The sequence below is a fragment of the Grus americana genome, chromosome 14 (genome assembly GCF_028858705.1).
Source record: "Grus americana isolate bGruAme1 chromosome 14, bGruAme1.mat, whole genome shotgun sequence".
Lineage (NCBI taxonomy): Eukaryota > Metazoa > Chordata > Aves > Gruiformes > Gruidae > Grus > Grus americana.
The window spans coordinates 20,320,262-20,339,855 of NC_072865.1; the positions used below are offsets into that span (position 1 = coordinate 20,320,262).

Here is a 19,594-nt window from a genome sequence, read left to right on the forward strand (position 1 = left end):
CTGACCCCACAAGTGGTTCCCTCAGCTCTCATTTTGCAAAGGGAAGGAAATACCATTACTAGCAAACTTTCTGCCAAGGATTTGCAAGTGATTGCAAGCTGACCTCAGCCTCTACCAGTTACTCATGCAAGGCGTACCCAAAACTGCTTCGGAAAGAGAAGTATTTGCTAACCTGAGCAAACTGACTCACTTGATCCTGCTCACCACAGCGCAAATGACATTGACACTTGGGACAGCTCATTGGGCTTTGAAGAAGACCTGTTCAGCTCTAGCTAACCACTCTTTAGAGGCATGGCGCAACTGGATATTCCCCCCAACCCCAATCCACTACCATATACATATGGCACAAGTGAACCATGGCTCTACCCGGCACTGGAACATGCCAAGGAAGGAGCTACATTACCTCGGCAGGTGTAGGGAGCCGGGTGGCGGTGCCCACAATCTGGTGGTACAGCCCTGGCTCACCATTCCTCATGGTGCTCTGGCGGCTCCCCAGGGGGCTGGAAGTGAAGGGTTTTTTACACAGGAGATCACTCTGGTGAGAGTCTGTCGTGAGATAGACCTGGTGGTAGAAGTTGGGTGGCGTGAGGCCGCCCCGCACAGCATCAATGTGGTGGAAGGGCCCTGGTGTCCTGTATAGGGTGCTTCTGGAGCTGTTAAACAGTTCCCTTGACTGCCTCCACTTGTAGCACTTGAAGATGCCCACTGACAACATGGTGATGAAGAAAGCTGCTGACACCAAAATCACAGCCAGGATGAGATAGAAAGTCACATGCCTCCTGGGATCATTAGCAGGTGCCACATCAGTGAGGTCAGTGAGCACCTCCTTCACCATCTCAGCCACAGATATGGAGACAGTGGCACTGGCAGACAGCACTGGCTCCCCATGGTCTTTCAGCAGGATGACTAGTGTATGTTGGGGAGCATCATCCTCCTGGAGCTGACGGGCCGTGAAGATCTCCCCATTGTGCAGCCCAACTGAGAAGAGGCTGGGATCAGTGGCCTGCAACAGGGTATAAGAGATCCAGGCATTGTACCCTGCATCTGCGTCCACCGCCACCACCTTAGTGACCATGTGACCAGCAGGAGTGCCTGGTGCCACCACATCAGTATAGGTGGTGGTGGTGTTGGGGTGAGGGTACAGCACGGTTGGAGCATTGTCATTGAGGTCAGTGACAAACACACTGACTGAGACATTGGTGGCCAGAGGCGGAGAGCCGCCATCCTGGACCTGCACCATCATGCTGAACTCCACCTGGTCCTCATGGTCCAGGGAGGTGAGCAGGTAGAGGGTGCCATTCTCACGGTTGATGGAGAAGATGTGGCCTACAGTGGGATCACCCTGCAAGAGGGTATAGGAGAGATGAGCGTTGCGCCCAAGATCCGGGTCTGTGGCACTCACATTAAGGATGGGGATGCCAGGCACATTGTTCTCCAGCACATAGACATCATAGGAGTCCTGGGAAGACTTGGGTGCGTTGTCGTTGACATCTGACACCTGCACCAGGATCTGTTTTACCGCAGACAACGGTGGTGAGCCTGAGTCCCTGGCTGTGATAGTGATGTTATACTCTGATGCCTTTTCCCGGTCCAGAGCTGCTTTCGTTTTCAAGGTGTAGTAATTTTTGAGAGAGGAGCTGAGCATGAATGGGATCCCAGGAGAAATGAGGCAGTTCACCAGACCATTATCATGGGAGTCCAAGTCTGTTACACTGAGCAGAGCTATGACGGTCCCTGGGGCTGCATCTTCAGGCACGGGGCTGTACACAGAAGTCACTGTCACCTCTGGAGTGTTGTCGTTCACATCCACAACTTCCACCAGCACTTTGCAATGAGCCACACCAGGAACGGCACCTTTGTCTTTAGCCTGTAAATAAATCTCATACAGCTTTGTTTCTTCGTAGTCCAGCTGTCCTTTGACCCTCAACTCCCCCGTGGCTGAGTCCAGAGCAAAAAGTTCTCGTACCTTGGCTGGAGTGTGGCTGCTGAAGGAATAGACAATGTCTCCGTTGGGCCCATCATCTAGATCGTACGCACTGATCCTGGCAACCAGGGTACCACTGGGTGTGTTCTCCCTCACACTTGCCTTGTAGGTGGACTGGTTGAAGACTGGGGCATTATCGTTGGCATCCACAACGTCAATGTGGATCTGCACGTGGGCCGACCGTGGCGGGCTGCCTCCATCCAGCGCAGTCAAGACCAAGTGCAGCTCCCGTTGCTCCTCCCTGTCCAGCTCCTTCTCTAGCACCAGTTCCGCGTACTTGCTGCCATCCACCCTCGTCTGCACATCGAGCGCGAAGTGTGGGTTGGCGCTGAGTTGGTAGGTCTGCAAAGAGTTAATCCCCACATCGGGGTCTTGTGCGCTCTCTAGCGGGAAGCGCGCTCCGGCCGCCACCGACTCGCTAATTTCCAACTTCGCCTGGCTGCTGGGAAAAACCGGGTCGTTATCATTGATGTCTTGAATCTCCACGGCGCCGCTGTACAGCTCCAGCGGGTTTTCCACCACGATTTCAAAGCTGAGGGAGCAGGGAGAGAGTGCGCCGCAGAGCTCCTCCCGGTCTATCCGCTCGCTCACCAGCAGCGAGCCACTCGTCAGATCCACCCCGAAGTACTTCTTGTTGCCGCCGGACACCACTCGCAGCCGCCGTCCCGGCAGCCGCCCGACGTCCAGCGCCAGGTCGGCTACCACGTTCCCCACCGCGGAGCCTCTCCGCGCCTCTTCGGGAATCGCATAGCGAATCGCGGCGGAAACCCAGTCGGAAACGCCGAACAAAAGCAAGAGGCTCAGTACCTGCCCCGTCGTCACCCCGCGGCTCCTTACAGCAACGCCGTTCATCGCACAGGACGGCCGCGCTCTCCGCTTCGCCTCCCCCCCCCGTCCCGGCTAGAAATCCGCAGTTCGCCCCGTCATGCCGCTGCCCAGAGCGCCCCGGGAAGCGGCGTCCGGCGGGGAGACGGGCATTGCTTTGCGGGCTCCGCAGTGACTCACTCGCAGGCTCTCTCTGAGACCGTCTGCGCCTCATCCCGGCTCCGAGCGGGGCCGGGCCGCTAGATCCCCCCCGCTCCATCATTGGCCGACAGCGGCACACAGAGTCCCGGCCAATAACTGCACGGAGCGCAGTTACCGGAGCCCCGCCGCGGGGCAGCCGCCCGCCGAGCACCGCCGGGTGGCAGCGCGGCGGCCCCGGTCCCAAGGCAGCGGGGCTCAAACCGGTTGACCCTGAAGGGAGAGCACAGCCCTGCGAGAAACCCAGCTAATAAGGACAACTGGGCTGGGAGAGCCCCGGCAGAAGCAGCGTAGATCGGGCACGGGGATTACGTGTGCGGGCAGGAGGGCTGGCGGAGAGGATGACGCGAAAAGGAGCGATATGGAAACAGGAGGGGGTGTTCTCCGGGAAAACTTCGTTGGAAAGAGGCAGACAGATCAAGAAAGGGAGGTGGAGCGGGCGGGACGAGGGGTGGGGAGGGTCGGCCGGGGCACGCAGGGCGCCGGGGAGAACCAGCCTCGGAACGACGCGCCAGCTCTGAGCGTCCCTCGAGACCTTCGGGATGCCAGTCCTCCCACCCCAAGTGCTTGGTCAGCCCCTTCCTGACATCCTACGGCATCGTGACGTCGCGCCTCTGTGTGCCACCAAAGCAGCGTCATCGGCAAAACGACACGTATTTTGTGCTGCCGAGTTACGAGCAGCTTCTCCGGCCGCAACAGTCAACCGCGCGGGGCAGCTCCTGCCGCAGGGTTCCCAGGAGCATCGCCCCTCCTGCTCCCCACCGCCACCACTGTCCCAGCAGGCACCTTCCCCGACAAATCACAGAAATCTCAGTTTAATACGCCCTCCTGCTTTCGTCTCCTCCTAGCTTGTTCCCTGATGGTACCTGCTTCCCCCAGCCGGACGCCAGGAAATCACGGTCTGCGACGTGCTGGTTCACCGGGGGCGGGAGCGGTTCCTGTTCCCGTTCAGCAACAACCCAGCAGGTCACGGTACCGCGTAGATCACGGCCCCGGCAGCGCCTGGGCGAGAAACAGCCAGTTCTCGGGCTGCTTGTCTGCGTTTGAGGTTGTTGCTGTCAACAACTACTCGTGATCCGTCGTTTTTCCGACGGCAATGTTGCAGCTGGTTATCTGTTACCCCTCTGCTTGTCGTGGCTGAGTGCGTTGTGGAAGGCTTGCGAATCACATGCACCAACGTGGGAGACACCCCCCCCCCCCCCCCCCAAAGCGACAGGGACTTCGACTCTGGCTACGTGTCCTCGCCCTGCACAGTCCTGTCAACTGCCGTGAGCACACGGGATCCACCCAGAAGGACAATATGTGAAAGAGCCGATGACATCAAATGGGTCGGTACACTCTTGCCTCTTTACACGCCCAACTATTTCCTTTCCTAACGAATAACCGTTGCCGAAAGATAAACCGTATCAGCGCTACTCACTGTTCTTATCACCAGACCACAGAAGGTGATAGAAGTATAGGCTTCACACTGATAAAATCCAACGTTAGTAATCCAACGTTGTATTTTAATAGAATTTAATTCTGGGACCATTTAAGGACTGAGAAGGAAAACGATTTGCTTTACTCACCGCAGCTGCCCCGTGCACGTAAGTACACGTCATGCCTCTGTTCGTTTTGGAGCACTTCTGTAACAGATCGTGTCTGCAGGCTCCCAGTACTGAGAGAGATTTCTTTTTTCATAGGCCCTTACGCAACCAAATCCTAATTACCTCTCTTTCTTACATGTAATCTAAAAAGAAGAAAATCCACATGTCTCTTCGAGATAAATCTTGAAACAGCAACTTGTTTTCTCTGAAATACGCTCTGAGTCTTTTTCTCCAGCCACTGCCCATTTCATGTCTTTCCTAAACTCTGTTTACTGAGCAATTTCTCTAACATGCATATCGCAATTCTTAAGGAGTTTCTTTTAATAAGAGTGCACACACGACCCGTATTCAGAGTATCTTGTCCGCTTAATCCCAGCAGCAGTAGGACGGCCAAGCTGCGGAGAGCTGAGTACAGCAAAGATATCTCGGGAAAGGTATGGAAGACTGAACATTTCCGTATTTCGACTGATCTGGAGACACTATGTCCCCCTCACTTTGATGGGAAGCCCGAATACTGAGGGAGACGCTTTGGAACTCCTGAAAGCACCGTTTGGAGGGAGAGGAGTGGAAACGTGCGACAGCAAAGGAGAAAGATCCCTTTCCGCTGCACCAGGAATTCCTTCGGGGATGAGTTCAAGCTAAATCCCAGCCAGAGCCGCTCACTCCGGTGCTGTTCCCGGTTCTGCCGGGGCTCCAGAGGAGCTGGTGGCAGCAGCGGAGCCAAAGCATTTTCTGCTCGACTCCGGGCTCGGAGCTATAGTGACACACCAGCCCCGGCTCCCCAGACGGACGGAAAATGTTAAGTCACGGGTGTACACAACATCTTTCTTTTGAGGGCTTCAGAGTATGAAAAGAACAGAGCTGGAAGGGAAAACAGAGAACTAGAGTCGCTGCCCTCACTGAGTGAACCGGCCGGGATAGATCACACATCATTCTCACAGGAAAGCGCTCAAATGTGGCAGAGACAATAAATGAAGCAGTCCCTAGACCAAGACAGAAGGTTTGTCTCACCTTCGGACCCCACGAAAGTTTTGCCCCCACTCCACCTCATATCCATCCCACTCCCACCCCGGCTCGATGAAATTTGCACCTGGAATAGGACAGACAGCAGTACTGACAACATAGCGTCGCTCCTCGGGGCAAAATCGACAATTCGCGGGTGAGACTGGGCAGGTAAAAAGGAAGAGTCAAGATCACACGCGCGCGCGCCCCCCCCACACACACACACACACTCGAGCTATTGAGCAATGAGCAGGGAGGCGACGTCGAGCTCTGCCGTTTGCCCACCAATCCCCGACGGCAGAAGAGGAGAAGAAGATTCACGCAAGTCCACAGAAAGAGACCCAGGAAAGAAGCTCACCTGTGCTGAGCTCCCTGGGCTGGGAGGGTCCTTCCCAGAATGAGTGCCTGAGCCGGGCTCCCCGGCAGGGAGACGGTCAGATAGCGCTGCCGCCCCTGGTCTCAGAAATGTGAAGTCCTTCTGGCCCGACTCAGAGGCCAAACACACCTCGTAGGAGTAGGGCAAGGGCAGCGTGCTGCTGCAGTAGTTATATGGTGCTTTTGAACCCAGGCTGGAATACAGTTCCTTATCAGAAGTTATAAAAACGGGAGGGCTCCTCGACCGTCGGAATTTAAAGAACATTATAAAAATGACTGTCAAAACGAATAACAAGGACACGATAGCGAGTGACGCTACAAGTATGAGGTTTAGATCAGATGTCAGCTCGGACACAGCGTCTCTGTCGCTCAGCTCCGGCAGCGCCTCCTGCAAGCTCTCGGCCAGCACCACGTGCAGCGTGGCCGTGGCCGACAGCGCCGGCTGCCCGTGGTCCTTCACCACGGCCACCAGCCGCTGCTTCGCCGCGTCCCTCTCCGACACGGCCCGCGCCGTGCGCACCTCGCCGCTGTGCAGCCCCACGCGGAACAGCGCCGGCTCCGGCGCCTGCACCAGCTCGTACGACAGCCACGCGTTGCGCCCCGCGTCCGCGTCCACCGCCACCACCTTGGCCACCAGGTACCCGGCCTCGGCCGACCGCGGCACCACCTCGAACGGCGCCGCGGCCGGGACCGGCGCCGCCCCCGCCGCTCCCGCCCCCGCTCCCGCCGCCGCTCCCGCGCCCGCCGCCGGCCACAGCACCCGCGGCGCGTTGTCGTTGCGGTCCAGCACGAAGACGCGCACCGTCGCCGTCGAGCTCCGCGCCGGCGCCCCGCCGTCCTGCGCCCGCACCGCCACCGCGAACTCGCGGCACTGCTCGTAGTCGAAGGAGCGCTGCGCGTACACCGCGCCGCTCCGCGCCTCCACCGACACGTACGGCGCCGCGCCCGCGCTGCCGCCCGCCAGCCAGTAGCTCACGCGCCCGTTCGCGCCCGCGTCCGCGTCCCGCGCGCGCACGCGCAGCACCGCCGCGCCCGCCGCGTTGTTCTCCGCCACGTAGGCGCTGTAGGCGGCCTCCTCGAACACCGGCGCGTTGTCGTTCACGTCCGACACCTCCAGCACCAGCGCCGTGCGGCTCGACAGCGCCGGGATGCCCCGGTCCCGGGCCACCACCGTCACACGGTGCTCGGCCGCCTGCTCCCGGTCCAGCGCGCTCGACGTCACCACCTTGTACGAGCCGCCCGACGACGCCACGATCGACAGCGGCGCCTCGCCCGACAGCTCGCACCACACCTGACCGTTCTCCCCGGAGTCCCGGTCCCGCACTTTCACCACGGCCACCACCGTGCCGGCCGGCGCGTCCTCGGGCACCGGGCTCGACACCGACAGCATCGTGATTTCGGGCGCGTTGTCGTTCACGTCCAGCACCTCCACCTCCACCTTGCAGTGCGCCACCAGACCGCCCCCGTCCCTCGCCTCCACGGCCAGGCTGAACGCCCGCGTGTCCTCGAAGTCCAACGCTTCCTGCAGCGTGATCGTCCCGCTCTCCGCCTCCACCGCGAACGTCTGAAGCACCTTGGCCGGCATCTTCCCGAAGCCGTAGGTGATGCGCGCGTTGGTGCCGGCGTCGGCGTCGGAGGCGGAGACGTTCACCACCGTCGAGCCCCGCGGCGCGTCCTCCCGCAGGCTCGCGCGGTACCGGTCCTGCGCGAACACGGGTGGGTTGTCGTTGGCGTCCGTTACGTTGATGCAGAGCTGGGCGGTGCCGCTCCGGGGCGGTTCTCCGCCGTCCAGCGCCGTCAGCACCAGCCGCAGGCTCTGCTCGCTCTCCCGGTCCAGCGCGCGGCGCAGCACCAGCTCCGCGAACTTGCTGCCGTCCTGGCTCTCCTTCACCTCCACCGCGAAGTACCCGTTGGCCTCCAGCTCGTAGCCCTGCAGCGAGTTCCTGCCCACGTCCGCGTCCTCGGCGGCTCCCAAGTAAAACCGGGCGCCGGGAGAAGTGAATTCGTTGATCTCCAGCTGGAAATTGTCTTGCAGGAAGCGCGGCGCGTTGTCATTAACGTCCTGGATGGCCACCTCGACGTGGAAAACGTTCAGCGGGTTCTGCACCAGCGCCTCGAAGCTGACGGAGCAGGACGCCGACTCGCCGCACATCTCCTCCCGGTCCAGCCGCTCGCTCACGTACAGGTTCCCGGTCTCCTCGCTCACCGTGAAGTATTTCAGCTGCCTTTTAGCGGCAGACGCCACCCGCAGCTTGCGTGCCGGCAGCTCGGCCGGGCTCAGCCCCAGGTCCCGCGCCAGCGGCCCCACCAGCGAGCCTCTGCCCAGCTCCTCGGGGATGGCGTAGCGGATCCGCTCCGGCGCCGCCCGGCACCACGAGCCCAGCAGCAAAGCGGCCAGCAGCACTCGCCCGGCTGCTCGCCCGCGGCTCGGCACCGGCACCCGCCCCGGCACCCGCCCCGGCACCGGCCCCGGCCCGCCCGCCATTCTGGGCAGCGCTCGCCGCGCTCTCCTCCCCTCCTTCCAGCCGCTCTCCGCAGCGAGCGCAGGGGCCGCCGCAGGCCAGCGATCTCGGCGCCGCCTCGGACGCCGCTGCTCCCCGCGCCGCGCCGCCTCTCGCCTCTGCTGCCCGTGCCGCTGCCGAGAAGGGCCGGCGCCGTGCGAGCCAGCAGCCTGCGGGGGCAGGACGCTGCGGCGGCTCCGGCTCCGGCTGCGGCTCCGGTTCCAGCGCCGCTCCGCGGCGGCCAACAGCGGCACCCGGAGGCGCCGCGACGACACCGCAGCCGGCTGATGGCCGCGCTCCCGGCGCTTCGGTCCCTGCGCTCCGAGCCGCACTGTCAGCAGCTGCCGGGAGTCGGCGCCATCGGCTACAGAAAAGCGTGATTCATCTTTCTGTTCGGCCACTGTTCTCATACCCGCAGAAAGGTGAACCAAGCAGCTCTGTTCAGTAGTGGAAATGAAGAGTCTGGCTGGGGAACGTGTTACCGAGCGGTGGAGGAGCGCACAGACTTCGTACAGCAGAACACAGGTGAGTACAGGTAAGTACAGCAGGTACACTGTACAGCAAATGTCTGACATACTCCAAGAGCTTCTACTATTGCTGCAGGTTGTCTTTCCTCGGCTGTTTTAGTTCATTTCTACGAGCTCTGAGAAGCAGCAGCTCCAAAGTCCTTCAGAGGAGACGCTATTCTTAACAGAAGCACAAGACCCGCCATTTTCTTTGATGAGATTCTTGTTTATATCCCTTTTATTTTATATACCTCTCAGAGTGAGACTGGGAGAACATAGTGACTTCTGTTCTCTGCAACAGCAGTATGAGGACATACTCCCAGTTTACAAATCACGGAGATCACCACAACTTCTTGTTCTAGAACTGGGAACACAGAACGATTAAATTCGCTTTTTCTCCCCAAAAAATTGCTTCTTTCAGTGAATGGGGTAAGTAAGTAGATCTAAGAACATGGACAGGCAGCGAAAAGGTACCCACGTGCCCAGGATACTTCAATTACCAGTGCGCTATTCTGAGAACTGTAAAGAGGAGTGGTATACTCCTCCATGGTGATGCCCGAGGTGTATGTACCATGTCAGCTACCTTTCCTAGGACAGTTCAAGACTTGAAAGAAAAAGACAGGGGGGGAAAGTCCGAAGAAGCAAAGTCAGAAGAGCAGCACTAGGAAGGCAGTTTATCCATGACGCAAAAACAACGATGTGTATTTTGCACCCACAATACACAGAACACTGCAGGCGTGGAGTGATCTGAAAATGGAAAGGATAAAAGCTTCTTGAGTTCAACGCCTATAGAAAAGTACTTGATCCTCCTCAGTGTGTACGATAACACCAACTCTTAGCAACATTCAAAGGAAATCACGGAATTCAAGACTCTCTGCAAACCATCAAATCTTGGTTCATGGCCATGTAGAGAGCAGGGCACATTATGACTAGCTGAATCATTTCAAGTGCTACACAGACCACGAGTTTGGAAACTACAGGTTTACTTTCCTAAAACCCCTATTGCTTCAAACACGAGATGACTCCATGGATGACTGCTGTGCCCATTCACAAGGTCCTGGTGATAACTCAGTTCCCAGTTATGCCATTCTTGCTACTCCCTCAAAAGATACAAAGTCACAGGTTACAGGACTCAGTTTCTCCTTCACAACCTTCTTCCACTGTAGCAATTATCAGCAATCACTCAGCCAGCATGTTGCTGTAAGAACAGGCTCTTTGTCACCAACAAGACCGTTCTCACAAAAAAGCAGCTGTACTCTATTTCACATGGAGAGACACATACAAGAGGGTCACCTACCCATACTGAGCAGGTATTTATGCAGAATCTCACCCTTCCTAAAAGACTGTGATTACAGGAAGGAACTGCTTACACGCATTTCAAATAATTAACGTTAAATGAAAACTCTGAATTGTAAGACAATGGTGATAAATAAAGCAAAAAACAACAGACGTTTAGAAAAACCTTCAATTAATAAGCCGTTCATGATGAAAACATCTGTGTATGTCTAATAGTCCAACCCTATAAGTAACGCTGCCAAGCAAGAAATGAACATTATATCGGCATTAGGACACACTGTTGCTAGACCCTCTTGCCTACACTACTCCCTCTAACTACACCTCTCTGTAAGAGACATGATGACGAACAGTAAAGCAGATGAAACGTGTCCATAGGACAGTAACGATCCCTTGGAGATCAACCCTTCTTTGACAGAAGAGGCCACAAGGTTGCTGCATGAACAGGATTCTTGTGGTCAGCAAGATGATTCTCACAAAATCATTACAGGTGCAGTAAGACTCTGGATGTTCTCACTGACTGATAAGGAACACAGAAGGAAAAACCAACGTTTCTAACCAGTAACACTATTAAGAATGCACATTACTCTGTTCCTCACACGCTATTTGATTCTAAACACTTAGCATCAGAAGATCAAGTGCTGCTACACAAGGGATAATGACATGAAACAAGCTGCAAGGTGACATAAAAAGCACAAATGAATAACCCTTCACAGTAACAGTATCTTGGTATTTCTTGAAGTGCCATGCCATCTGTAACGCACCCCAGCAGAAAAGGCAACAATAGTCTCTACTTTCTAGCACTTCACCCAGAGTTTGAAGGCCTAAGAGGAGGCTTAAGGAGTCTATAAGCACAATGTTCAGTCTAGAAACATCCAGTTCTTCAACTCCACACCATCTCTGGAAGAGCACCAACAAGGTCAACAACCACTGCTCACATATGCACATGTATTTTAAAATTTAACACTTAGCAACAAGTCATGTCGCTCCTGTTACACCTTATTCCTCAATCCAGAGCTTGGAGCTCACTTTTGACCCAACCAAGGAAATTCCCACAAGCAACAAGGAATTCACAGGAATGCCTGGGAATGGTCTCCCGGTTAAGGAAGAAGTACCTCCAGCTTCGAAAACACACATTGCATTCTGGTACACACAGCTGACACCGCGGTCACTACTGGCTGGGTAAGGAACTTTCAGAGACAAGCACAAGACCTACCCCAAAGTAGGCACAGGCAGCTCTATGTTCATTTCCAACAATGGCTTAAATTCAACCTAAATAACAACTGTTGAATCAAAAAGCTGTGTTACAAAGGAAGAGTGATAACTGAGTGAAACAAAGACAAACTTGAGAAAAACACCTCAACATGCCATTCAGGACAAAAACAATTGTGTATTTCTAATAGACCCATCCTATGAATGAAACTGTTCACTGGCTGGTAAAGGGCACAGAAAACGAAGAGAATCTTTCTAATGAGTACAGTTATTAAGAATATATAGTATTCTGTTCCTCACACACTGCTTTCAATGATAATAAATAACAAACTACGTAAGAGCAAGTGCTACCACATACATGAGCATATAACGATATGCAGCAGGAATAAGGCTGCACATAAAGTACAAATTATTAAGCCGTCACAGGAGGTTATACATGGGGTCGATAAGGTTACGTTTCTGAGAAATTACAACAGATTCTCTTTTAGGTCCTGATTAATTTTCCTCACATATAAAATTCCGCCTTAGGTGGCTGAAGAAAATATTTGCTGCAAAAACCACGCTCACAGTTTCAAATGCAAAAGCAAAATCCAGAAATGGGAAACACGACCTTCCAGGAAAGAAAGGCCTGAAAGCAAGTGTAATTACAGCTATGAAGAAACTCTGCATTGCAATCTTTCAGGGAGCTAGAGATGGATAAAGGAGGTTTCACACAGGAATCAGGAGCCATTCTACCCATGCGCCATCATTCTACATGCACATTTATTGTGCAATTATTTTATGATTGGAGGACCGTCACTCCCTGACTTTGAGGACAGGGAATCCAGGGTCACAGCATGAATGGCACAGCCATTGCTCAACCAAAACCACATTGATGCACGTATTTTCCTGCTTGGAAACCAATGTCTCACCCTCCTTGCTCCGCATTTGCAGTCTTTAGTTCCACCACGGACAATATCCAATACTTTGGCTATACGTCAGACACAGGTGAAAGAGTATTTCATTCAGTGACATTTTAGGGAAACAGAGATACATCAAAGTCATTGTCTTGGCAGCTGCTGTAAGGGTTACCAGCCAGAATGAGCCTGAGCTTCAGACCAGGACCAAAAAAAAAAAAACAAACCCAAAACCAACCAACCAAACCCCAAAAAACCCCAAACCCAAACACAAGGCATGAATGGGAAACCTGCAGAAGTGAAGGAATCATAGCTGAACACTTCAGCTTATGTCAACTGCAGTCGGTACATAAGAAGAGTGTCTAGTTGGCAAAAAGTCCACAGGAGCCTCGCACAGAAGCTCACACCACGGACCATAGCCACAGTTCCCCAAAGTCAAGCCTCAGGACAATGAAGAAGAGGAAAATGCAGGGAAACACAATGGTGGGCCTCACCCAATAACTAAGACCAACTGAACTTTCACACCATCTTTACATCTTTCAGACATTTCACATCACACCACAGCAAACTTCTTCAGCAGCCCTGTCTCTGGACAGACAGAATTTGTCCCCCTGCCCAAACATCACACAACACAAAAGCTACCTTTGCAGACAGGCACCGTTGAAAGAAAAAGTTGCACACACCACTGCTCCTTACCTGACAACAAGGATCACAGCAAGGAGGCATGCTCATAACACGATTTTCATAACACTATTTTGAAGAAATACATATTCAATACATTTTGAAATACATTTGAATTATATATAAAAATATATATTGAATTACATTGAAGCACAGAAGCCACATGCAGCCCCAACAAACACTCAGTCGTCAAAGTATCAACTCAAAGACACCATCATCCTGCTTCAACACAGGGGCAACCTGGAAGATACATCACGCTTAAATCTTAATGCAAAAATGTAGCTCTATGCTCAAGAACTGCCACCCCCAAGACTCTCCTCAAACACTTCACAGCTCGCATAGTTGTTAATGATCATCATCATTTGCAAACAGACTCCATGGAATGAAAATTTGCACTGGTAACTTCTCCTCACTATGGGTAATGCTTGACTTCTCACCATGTGCCTGTGACAAGCAAGAGCACTTCCTCCAGTAAATTTTTAAGGAAATACGTCTATGGAAGTCTTCCTCTTTACACCTCTAGACACAAAAGGCACGTACGGGACAGTCAAGGAAACATAACAAATTTGGTGCTCAGTACATTATGAGAAAACAAGGCCCACCTTCGGATCATTCCAACGAGCAAGGCAAGAAGTTAGCAGCTGCAGAAAGGAAGGGATCAGGACATAGCCTTCTGGATGAAGGCACTTAGAGAAGGTGCATAATGAAGGTGTTTAGATGGTAGTGAATACACAATTTGCTCTTCCCATAGATCCCATTATGGCCTTTATCCTCGAGTACTTAATTAAGCTGTTTGTTAAGTATTGACAACAACCTGCAAACACACGGGAAGACCCTCCAGGGCTCCCAGTACAGAAGGAAGAACACCTCTTCGAGTCAAACTTCTTTGGGAAGAAGAAACTCACATTGCATGATACTACAGCTGGACACTGAACAAGGAAAGGAGCAAAGCATAGCTCTTGGGTCCTTCAGCACCTCCTCACGCACAGAGCCCCAGATTCTCCTCTCCAACTTTTCACAACTTCCATCATGTTCTTCGACCCTCAAAATTTACAAGCACGTGTCATCAAACGGTTGTCTTCAACCCACACCACCATCACACCACGGGCTTCATACAGAACCCTTCACATCTCCCTGCTAAAGGAAGATACGCATGTCTGCTCACCAGTCTTCTGCGAAAATAACATCGAGGCTCTAAGAAGAAAGAAAAGAGAAGCCGTCCTCCAGAAAAGGCTGGGTCAGTGAACATTTGCGCAGGGGCAGTCTCCCCCTCCTTAAATCTCGCCCCGCACCTGCAATCGACCCCTCCCGAACTCGTTATCACCACGTTATCGTGGAGAAATAGAAGAGCTGAGAAGACTAGAAACGACGAGCAGCTCAGTTAGGCACGGGGCCTTTCACGCTCCGTTTCAAGACACTCGCCCCCCACTCGAGCACCTGCGCCGTCGGGAACATATCCCACGCTGCTGCTGCCTCCCGCGTGCTAATCAGGCGCCACATCCGCTCCGAAGAGCTCATACCGGCAGGAAAAGCGGAATTACCGCCGTCAAGGGACAAAATGAGCCACCGGCTGGCGCGCGACAAACCCCCAGAGCCCCGCTGGAACGAAACCCCAGCCCAGGGCAGCCCCACGCTCCGGCTGCCTCCCCCACTCCCACGTTCACCGCCCGCGAGCAAGAGGCGGCAGCACAGAGCGCGCTGCTGAGCGAAGCTTCGCAGGAGACGGAGCGGGGGAAACGGCGGAGGAGCAGCGGAGGGAAGCGTCGCGGAGCAAGCGCGGTCAGAGGAACTCACCGGGGCAGCGGCGGGGTCGGCGCGGCGGGCGCCGGCAGGGTCCTCCCCGAGCAGCGGCGCGGGCTCGGCGGGCGGCGGCCGGGCCGGGAGGGTGTCGCAGCAGCTGCCGCCCGACAAGCGGAGCTGGCTCTTGCGCGAGTCGGCGGTGAGCGACACCTCGTGCGAGTAGGAGTGCAGGAAGGCGCGGACGCCGTCGATGCCCACGAAGTGCGAGGCCGGGACGCCGCGCAAGGCGCCGCTGCCCGCCGCCAGCAGCTGCGAGCGGCGCCAGCGCCGCAGGCGCAGCGCCAGCAGCAGCAGCAGGAAGGCGAGGAAGAGGCAGGACACGGCGGCCACGGCCACCACCAGCCACCGCGTCAGGCTGCCGGCCGGCTCGCCCGGCGCCGCCGCCGCGCTGCCCAGCTCCGACAGCAGCTCGGCCACGCTCTCGGCCAGCACCACCGTCAGCGTGGCCGTGGCCGACAGCGCCGGCCGCCCGTGGTCCTTCACCACCACCACCAGGCTCTGCCGCGCCGCGTCGCGGGCCAGCGGGAAGCGCGCCGTGCGCACCTCGCCGCTGTGCAGCCCCACGCGGAACAGCCCCGGCTCCGTCGCCTTGGCCAGCTCGTACGACAGCCACGCGTTCTGCCCCGCGTCCGCGTCCACCGCCACCACCTTGGCCACCAGCGCCCCGGGCTCGGCCGAGCGCGGCGCCAGCTCCACGCCCGCCCAGCCCGCGCCCGGCGCCGGCGCCGGCGGCGGGTACAGCACCTGCGGCGCGTTGTCGTTCTCGTCCACGATCACGAGCCGCACCGACACGTTGCTGCTCAGCGCCGGCGCCCCGCCGTCCTCCGCCCGCACCCACAGCCCCACCTCGCGCACCTCCTCGTAGTCGAAGGAGCGCAGCGCGTACAGCGCGCCCGTCTCCGCCTGCACCGACACGTAGGACGAGAGCGGCGCGCCCCGCACGCGCCCCTCCGACAGCCGGTACCGCACGCGCGCGTTCTGACCCCAGTCCGCGTCCGCCGCCCGCACCGTCAGCACCAGCGCGCCCGCCGCGTTGTTCTCGGGCAGCCGGGCGCTGTAGCGCGCCTCCGCGAACACCGGCGCGTTGTCGTTCACGTCCAGCACCCGCAGCGCCAGCACCGCGCTGCTCCACAGCGACGGCGACCCGCCGTCCGCCGCCCGCACCGTCACGTTGTACTCCGACACCTTCTCACGGTCCAACTCCTCGGCCGTCACCACGCGGTAGTAGTCCTCAAAGGTCTTCTCCAGACGGAACGGCAGCCGCTCCGCGATGCTGCACCGCACCTCGCCGTTCGCCCCCGAGTCCCGGTCCTGCACGTGCAGCAGGGCCACCACCGTCCCCGACGGGGCGTCCTCCGAGATCGCGCTCAGCGCCGACGACACTCTCATTTCGGGCGCGTTGTCGTTGACGTCTGTCACCGTGATCGCGACTTTCGCCGTGTCGTAAAGGACACCACCGTCCCGTGCCTGCACTTCCAATTCGTAGGAGTCGCCTTCTTCGAAGTCCAGGCTCCGCAGCAGCGTGATCGCTCCCGTCTCGGCGTCCAGCTGGAAAGTCTCCGGTGCCATGTCCGACACTTTCTTCAGGGAGTATTTCACGTGCCCGTTCATCCCCTCGTCGGCGTCGGTGGCCGTGAGGGTGACGAGGACGGAGCCCACGGGCACGTCCTCCGGCACACGCACCGTGTACTCCGCCTGGCTGAACACGGGCGCGTTGTCGTTCGCGTCCAGCACGGCCACGCGGATCCGCGCCGTGCCCGTCCGCGACGGCTCGCCGCCGTCGCTCGCCCTCAGCACCAGCTCGTGAAACGCCGCCTCCTCCCGGTCCAGCGCCTTCGCCAGCACCAGCTCGGGACGCTGCTCCCCGCCGGGGCCCGCCTGCACGGTCAGCGAGAAGTGCTCGTCGCCGCTCAGCTCGTACCTCCGCACGGAATTCGATCCCGCGTCCGGGTCGAGAGCCTCGGCCAGGGGAAACCGCCAACCCGGGGCTGTCGTCTCGCTCATTCTCTCCTCCAGCTCGATTTCCTTGAAGCTGGGGGCGTTGTCGTTAATGTCCGTGATTTCCACTTCGATTCCGTGAACCTGCATTTCCCCTTCCACTATCATCTCACATCGCAGCACGCATTTCTCCACCAGCCGGCACAGCTGCTCTCTGTCTATCCTCTCCGCCGTCACTAAATGCCCCGTCTTCCCGTGCAGAGCGAAATACTGCGTCCGACCGTTATCCAAGATGCGGACGCCGCGGTGCCGGAGCGCCGGCAGGTCGAGCCCCAGGTCCTTGGCCACGTCGCCCACGAACGAGCCCTTCGGCATCTCCTCGGGAAGCGAGTAGCGCAGCTGCCCCCACGCCGCCTCCCACGCCGCCACCAGCACGCACCACAGCAGGGCTCGCTCACGCCGGCCCCACCGTCTCCACGCAGCCCACATCGCCGCCGCCTCACCGCCGGCACCGCTCCACCGCCCACCGACGAGCCGGCTCCCGAGCCGGCTCCGTCTCGCCGCTCCCGGCCGCTGCCGACGGCCCCTCCGCCTCGCTGCAGCACGGCTCCGCACCGCGGGGACGCTCGCAGACCGCCCGGACGCCCACACAGCCAGCCAGCCAGCCAGCGAGTCGGGCCGCAGCGGGCGGGGCTGCCTGCAGCGCTCCGGCCTTCCTCTCGCTCCTCCTCGGTCAACAGCGGCGCCCGCAGCCTCTTCCCGGCACTGCAGGCACCCAGCGCTGCCCAGCGCTGCCCGACCTGCCTTGCCCACGGGCAGCACGCGGCTACGGGACAGGCAACACGGGGACATCCCTCCCCGTCCCGCGGCGATCTCCTGCGTGGGCTTTCCTCCAGCCCGTCTCTTCTGCGATCTTCGCGGCGATCACGGCCAGGAGTAAGGCAGAGACCTCTCGTGGTTGTGTTCTTTCTACCGCACGGAACAACTGAATTGCTAATAGCGTATATGTAAAGTAATACTGTTTTTTTCTCAATGTGACGTGCAGAATATTGCGAGTCTTATGCCATTAGTCCAAAAGTAGCATCTCCACCACGAATTGCACAGCGTTTTGTAGCAGACGTGCTTGAATTAATTTTTTTTCACCCTTTCTGCAGAGCAAAACAGTGTCATGGAGTAGGGGAACTACTCACGAGCAGTCGGAAGGGTCAGTCCCCGCATCCCGCAGTACACGGACAGCCCTTCGCTCTTGACTTTGTTACTTCTCACTTGTACATCGGAGGCTGCTCTGAATCAGCCTCCATTTCTCCCCCTTCTCCCATCATCACTTCCGAATATCTGTTTATAACCCTACACTATGGAGTGACTCAGCAGCAGGCAGCGATGCGCATGTACTCTCTGTCGGGGAGGACATTTACAAACAAAAATAAATAAACCCAGCATAAACCCAACTCTTCACGTGAAACGCAGTACAACACTTGGGGAAAAAGGGATAGAAAAAAGATAACAGGCAAACCGCGACTTTTTTGTTTTGGCGCTCCCATTTTACAGGTTAACCCTTGTACAAAAGGACAGATCAGGAACAGTAAAAAAACAGACGGAACAAAAAAAAGAGAAATAATTACAGAAGGGACTCCGAAAATGATGTCTGGAAAATACTAGTCAGCCTCACTAGTGCAACGGGGCTTTGCTCAGCTGTCACCCAGGTGCAAGTCCATCGCTTCAGAAAAAAGCGATAAGGAAAAATCTCCAATACCAAGCGTCAACCCCATTTTCCAGACCCCGTCATGTACAGTTAGCGTCTGTCATTCTACACAGTACGAATCTGCCTTCACCGTTCCTAACACGCACCATTTAGGACGGCACAAGTTTATAGACAAAACTTTTCAGGATCCGCCACATCACTAGTAACTCCTAACATTTCAGACAACGCAAGTTTCAGAGACAACACTCTTCGGGTGAACTTGACCTTGTGATGAACCAAAACAAGAGCTTCACCACACTCGTACCGTTTTCTGGAATGGCGAGAACCTCTCCACTGAGCCTACGCGGGTGACCGCTGATGACGCCCGAAGTGCCGGTTCGCACATGCCAAGGTGGACACGGCACAGGGTTATTTCATTCGTTCGTGGAAACAGAGATCGGCAGTAACCGCCCCAGCAGACACAGCAAGACCCGGCGACCCCGTCATGTAGAGTTAGCGGATCTCACTCTAGGCAGTAAGGATCCGCCTTCACCGTTAGCAACATTTCAGACAAAACGAGCTTCCTAGTCTAAACTTCTCAGCTGAACATGAACCTGCGCCCCCCGATGAACCCGAAAGTCCCGGCGCCTACTGCCTGCCCGGAAGGGGACGGGGTTACCCTCTTCCTTCTTTCATTGCTTCGCGGATACACGGATCAGCCACAGCACCCGGGAAACCCAGGAGGAGAAGGACGGAGGTTCACAAAGGCCCAAGGAACTCATTCGGCACAGAAAGGATCCACATACCATCTTACACAGCACACGCCTTGTAAAGAAAACTACTCAGCTGAACCTGAACACGTGATGAACCAAAAAAGCGCCATCACTAAATGCCTGCTCAGAGTGCAAAAGGAAAAAACGTGGGGGTTTTGTTTTGGTTTGTTGGGGGGTTTTTTGGCTTGTGAACGTCCAGCATCAGAAGAACTCGTTCTATCCAGGAGCTACAGCATACCTGTAGCATTTTCTGCAGCACAAGCTGGATGGCAAGAACCTCTCCACTGAGCCTGCTGCCAAGAAGGACACGGCGCAGGAGTGTGTCATTCGTTCGTGGAAAGAG

At 56.5% G+C, this 19,594-nt stretch overlaps 1 protein-coding gene across 8 annotated transcripts in view; it reads right to left on the reverse strand.

Annotated features, from left to right (window-relative positions):
• Positions 1 to 19,594, reverse strand: part of LOC129212957 (protocadherin gamma-C5-like) — a 160,703-nt gene that overhangs the window by 36,371 nt on the left and 104,738 nt on the right. Inside the window, exon 1 of one of the 8 annotated variants that reach the window (XM_054842197.1) lies at positions 14,854 to 18,272. The exons of 2 other annotated variants lie outside the window; for them this stretch is intronic. In XM_054842197.1, coding sequence (XP_054698172.1) covers positions 14,854 to 17,649 — 2,796 coding nt within the window. In that variant the 5' untranslated portion in view covers positions 17,650 to 18,272. Of the gene's footprint in view, positions 1 to 403; positions 3,712 to 14,853; positions 18,273 to 19,594 lie in introns of those variants that run through there. 5 more of the 8 variants (XM_054842196.1, XM_054842203.1, XM_054842201.1 and 2 more) reach the window with 5 other exon arrangements.